The sequence below is a fragment of the Corylus avellana genome, chromosome ca2 (assembly GCF_901000735.1).
Source record: "Corylus avellana chromosome ca2, CavTom2PMs-1.0".
Lineage (NCBI taxonomy): Eukaryota > Viridiplantae > Streptophyta > Magnoliopsida > Fagales > Betulaceae > Corylus > Corylus avellana.
This window is the reverse complement of record NC_081542.1, coordinates 11,110,199-11,116,188: the sequence shown is the minus strand read 5'-3', so window position 1 is coordinate 11,116,188 and position 5,990 is coordinate 11,110,199. Positions and strand designations below refer to the sequence as shown.

The following is a 5,990-nucleotide window of genomic DNA, read 5'->3' as shown; positions in this document are numbered from 1 at the left end:
CGGCCAACCCTAAGGCTAGACTCAACTGGGATGGCCGACCATCCCTTATGGGGTGCTCGGCCACCCTAGTTTTTTATTATTTGATTTTATATTTTTATTATTTGATTTTAATATTTTAATTTTTTTCTTTTTATTTTTTTAAAATTAATTAATATTTTATTATTCAATTTAAGTGGGACACATGACTTGATGTGGGCTATTGGATAAAAATGAACGGCCAAGATTCACAATTAGAGGGGATCCGGATCCATGCAATTCTAGCTTAACCCACAACCATATATACCACATCATGTCATCATCAATCCAAGCCCAAACAATTTTTCAGTCCCATTCTAACTTTTGATCTTCGGCTACTTGTACCCAAAAAAATGGTCTTCGGTATCGACGACAAGCGTCTAGAATGAGAGAAGCGTAGCGATGACCAACCTTGAGGAGTCAACCATCTCATGGAATTGATCACGGGTAGCAGAGGATTTGATAAGTTTTTAAGCAAGTAACAAGAGTTTTTCTGCAAATTTTTTTATTAATTGATCGTGTCTTAAATAGAGGTACAACTAGGATAATAGCAATTAAATTGGAAAACTAGAATAATAACTACACCGTATCGTCTTTGAGGGATAGTTCAATCGGCTGGAACTATACCTTATGAAGCGAAAGTCACTAATTTGAATCATTCTTTCCTATTTTCCTCTTTTTGTGCGAAAAAAAAAAAAAAAAAATGGGGATTAAAGTCCTTATTGACTCCATACACAACCTGCTACGATAACTATAGGAGATAGCCATCGTAAGATATCATATATGCCTCGGGCTGTTAAGTGAGCGAAGCGTCTCGCGAGCAAGTTTGGGCTCGGCTCGTACTCGACTCGAATATTAAATGAAACGCTTCATGAATACAAATCCTGGCTCGAATATTAAATGAAGCAAGTTCGGCTCGACTCGGTTAGGCTCGTGAGCAAACTCGTATAAGCTTGTGTGTGTGTGTGTGTGTATATATATAAACTAAGTAACACATAATTAATTATAAATCTCATAATTATTAAAATCTTAAAATTGCATTTATATTTAAGCGTTAGAAAATGAAAAATTATAGACCATTTGTGATCAGAGAGTGAGAGAGAGAGAGCAATCATTAAAAAGACCTCAATTCAATTAGAGTAGACCCAAACGAAAGGAAGAAGAGTCAAACATAAACTATTGAGAGAGATTGCGAAATACAGAAACTATTGAAGAATCAAATTTCAAATAAACCCAAACAGTACTATCACTACGTGTCTGGTGAGTGAGAGTGAGAGAGTGGGAAATGAGAGTTCAGGTGGAAGATACGCTATGACTGGTGAGGGAGATTGAGAGAGAGACATTGATTTTTTTTTTTTTTTTTTTTGTAGGAGGCATTGTCTGAATGCAGTTTGAATACAACTTGTTAACTTATCAAACATTGCTAAGAAAACACCAATCCCCAAGTTTGCTTATCTATAAAAGGATGCATATCCTCTCTTTTTGAAACCAAGTGCTTTGCTGTATTGACTCAGGCACCAAACTTGACTAGCCAGGCTAGGCAAATGCTCATATGCAAGTTGGCTTCTTAAGCCGTTTAAGAGTACTTGAAGTTTAATTTTTTTAAGAAAAAAAAAAATTAAATATAAGAGCTAGCTCGTGAGCTGGCTCGACTTGGCTTATTATGAGCTCGAGCTCAATTTTTTTGGCTCGTCCTTGAGCTCGGCTCGAGTAAAATTTAAACGAGCCAAGCCTGAACAAAGAAAGCTCGCTCAAACTCGACTCGTTTACACCCTTATATATGCCCTACTTGCACTTATTAGTAAAGTATAATTCTAGTTTCATAACACTTTTTTCTCCAAGATATTGGCATGGCTGAGCACATGTAGACGCGTTGGTTCGCTTCCAAGCATTAATTGTCAACCCAATGCTATCGAAAAGGTAGCCCAAAATGTCAAATAAGCCTTTAGTGGTTGCGGTACACCATTAATTGTTGAGAATAACTCCTATGAGTTGGCATAAATCAAGTTTTTTTTGCCCTTTTATTAAGAAGAGTTATGCTATAAGTTTTTTTAAAGTCATTTTAAATATGATGTGGCTTTTAAAATTATCAATAGATCAAAAGTTAATAAATTACATCTCAAATTCAATGTTAATTTTAAAAGCCACATCACATTTGAAATGACTGTAAGAGGACTCTAAAAAGACTTATAGCATTACTCTTCATTGTTGGTATGAAGTTGGTTAATTACATTTACGAATCGGTAGGTGAAAATACCCTTACTGACACCGACCGAACTGATACCCACATTCTAATTAGAGGCAATAACCACTTGTGCACCCCTAATTGATAGAGATTCAACATAGTCTCAAACTCAATTTTACTATCTTGAGTTTGCATAGAATGTTAGAATCTAGAAGATTTTCTGCCTCAAATTTCTGTATAAAATCATAAATTTCAATATTTTCTTTATCTTTACTAGCAGACCTAACTACTCATTCTATATAAATATACCATATTGTAACACGATTACACGTCAAATTTCTGACTCTCCCTTTCACTCCTCATTAATACTTTTTTCTATTTTATTTTCATATTTTATCAAACATAAATTGGGCATCAAGTCATATTACCATAGATCCCTTTATATATATATAATTGGATGCTTGAATAGGTTTCGCATACCTGGCCTCTGGGTTTAATTTAATCAAGGATTATTGAAGAAAAAAAAAGTATGAAAAAAGAGTTGCTTATTTTTCCTATAATCTTCTCTCAAAAATTAACATGCTTTGCGTAATTTTTTTTTTTTGTGAATTTTCAGAATATTTCAATGTTGAAATATTCTTTATTAGTACTGCTTTTTGCTCCTCTTTCTTCATCATTCTTAGGAGTATTAAAGCTTAGGTCTGAAGAGTGAACAGAAAGTCTGGGATTTCGCCCAAAAAGAAATTACTTTGCAAGTAGAAGTAGCGAGTTCGCTCCCACAAACCCACTTCCTCCTTCACAATTTGGGTGGTTTTCTCCCATAAGAAAACCAACCAAGAATATTACCGTTCGAGAAAGAATATTATTGGAAAAATTACAAATTTTTAAAAATATTACCATTAGAATAAGACAAATATTCTTAAAATAGACCATTAAGAAATACAAACATTCAAAAACATAAAAGTTAAAGAAATAATAAACAAATCTTTGAAAAATAATATTTAAATAGAATAGTGAAAATGGATTGTTAAAATAATAAAATTGTTGTTGGTGCTTTAAAAAAATGAGTTGTTAAAATAAAGAAAAGTGTACTTTTGGTTATTTTGGTGAAACGGCTAGAAATGCTCTTATGAGTGGTTTTGCTATATAGATCTCTTTTTTTCATTAATTAATAATAATTACAATTGTAACAACATTTGGGAAAGTCTCTCTCTAGTTCGGCATCAATAGTCATTTAATACACCATATAAGGTACGGGGCAGGCCAGTTTGGTCTGACACTTGACGGTGTTCTGATCAAGCACAAGTTGATACATGACCCACCACCACCCACGCATATTTTTCTTATTAAAATGAATACAAGAAACAATGCATCGTTACTATATTCTCACCATTATACATTTTCTCATCACTTTACCTTTTATTTAATGATGATGTGCATCAGCCTCATTCTCTCATTATACGAGTATATAACATCGAGATCGAAAATACCTTGATTATGCACAAAGCATTGCCTTCCAAGACAATCTTACTCTTGCTCTTGCTCCTCCAATCAGAGAGACTCCTCGCCCCAAAATTATTGGCCTCTTTCTGCTCAGCCAACAGCTCAAAACCTATACAGATAGAAAGGTACTCAACAATTAGGAGCCCTACCTCATTTCCTCTTCAATCTGAACTTGAGCTATAGTTGCCTTCAGTGCAGCTCTTCTTTTAGTTTGAATTTGGCGAACGCATTCAGCAACTAGGATATGGAACTTTGGAGCAAGCTTTTTAGTTGAAGAGATATTAAGACCTCCCCTTTTCAGGGCTCGGATGAGATGTTTTTCTGCAACTTGCATATGAGTGGAGCAGAGAAGAGGAACTGTGGATCTCAGTACAGGCTTACAACAGAGAATAGGCCCTGTCTGTGTACTGCATATAGGCAAACATATCATTAACAAAACATTATGATTACAAGAGGAATATCCAATATAGAGAGAACAAAAAGAAAGCCAGTTTGAAATTGAAAAACAAAAATATTGGTAGTACATATCCCATCTAAACACACGTTTCTGATATATATATATATATATATATATATATATATATATATATAGTTTCTGATATTACAAAGCCATCAACCCAGAGAGTCAATTTAGTAAGCTGGTAACCATCTAGTTCACCAAACCTGGACTTCCTAATTTACAGTATATCTCCACTTGACATTGGGAAAACTCTGAATTTAAAAACTCAGCACCAAAATTATCCATCTAACTCACTGCTCAATTTAGCAGTATAGTATCACCAACATACATCTCATTTTGTGATTCTTGTCCATCAACATTTGCATTGTGAACTAAAAGCACAAACCTATTGCATCTTTGCAAGAGGTCCAATCAAAGTTGACACATCACATGATACCCGGGTAATTATGTGATTTGAAACATACTTTAATTATAATAACTTATATTATCTTCATTTTGGATTCAAGAATTTACAAGTGGATTCTAGGGCCCCTGGTGGATTCAAGGGTTTTTATAAACTCTAGATGTTAGTTACAAAAATGCACTTTTTTTTTGTCTGATTGGTAACTGACACATGCTCTAATGGGAGGATGTGCAGTTAAGAGCAGGAGCTTATTGTCTCACTACAACTATACATCACTTGACTAATCTTCAACAATAAAACAGCAAGAGCAATCACTGACAAGAAAGGAGCAGTAAGGCAAAATAAAAAATTGAAGGACTGCCTAATGCAGTCTATATATGTAGATTTTTTTTTTTTTTAAGTAATATATATGCAGATATATTGATAAATATAGGTTTTATAATATAGTACTTATTAACAAAAGTCAATATTTTTTTTTATCAATAATTCATGCTTGCTAACTCTTTGACTCTTACGGTTCCCCACATCCAGATACAATCATACAACTAAAACACACAACTTCAAGGAAGTAAGTAAACTGGCTAATCCAGATTTGTTTTGGCCAGCAAGCTCAAGGCTTTGACAGTTGATTTAAGAAGATGGAATGAGGTCTTTGGTGATGTTGGGAGAAAGAAAAAATTCCTAATGGAAGAGGTATGTGCTTTTGATACAATTGAAGTGAGGGCTTTAAGCAACAAGGAGAGAATGAAGGTAGAATTTGCGAGCGAGTTAGAGAGATCCATTCTTATGGAGGAGGTGAGTTTGAGGCATAAATCTAGGCTTTGTGGTTATGGGAAGGTGATAAGTGCACAAAGTTTTTTCATAAAGTGGCCAACTTCAACAGGAGGAAGAACTCTATCGATTCCTTGTTGATTGATGGCTCACTTTCTACCAACTGTGTGGAGATCAGCGAACACATTATCCAGTTTTACAAAAAGTTGTAACTAAGCAATTTAGCCGGCAGCCTTTGTTGGATGGGATTTCCATTGATTCTATCAGTGAGGTGGAGGCTACTTGGCTGGAGAGAGTTTTTTCAGGAAAGGAAGGTGTGGGAGTTTGTGAAAGCTATGAATGGAGATAAGGCGACAAGCCCTGATGGTTTCTCTATGGCGTTCTTTCAAGCTTGCTGGGATGTGTTAAAAGAAGACATTATGAAAGTCTTTCGTGACTTCTATGCTAGAGATAAGTTCGAAAGAAGCCTTAATGCTACATTCATTACCCTTATCCCGAAGATTCCAAGGGTTGTTGACATCTGCACAATTATTGCTAAGATTTTAGCAAACATGCTTAGGATGGTGTTGGAGAAGATTGTTTCAAAGTCACAGAAGGCCTTCATCTAGGGTAGGCAAATCCTAGATCCTGTTCTTATTGCTAATAAATGCCTT

The 5,990-nt window shown here is 34.8% G+C and overlaps 1 protein-coding gene across 1 annotated transcript in view; it reads right to left on the bottom strand.

Moving 5' to 3' along the window:
- Positions 1 to 3,848: 3,848 nt before the first annotated feature.
- LOC132169043 (uncharacterized) overlaps positions 3,849 to 5,990 on the bottom strand; it is an 8,580-nt gene continuing 6,438 nt past the window's right edge. Inside the window, exon 3 of the mRNA XM_059580133.1 lies at positions 3,849 to 4,110. Coding sequence (XP_059436116.1) covers positions 3,849 to 4,110 — 262 coding nt within the window. The remainder of the gene's footprint in view (positions 4,111 to 5,990) is intronic.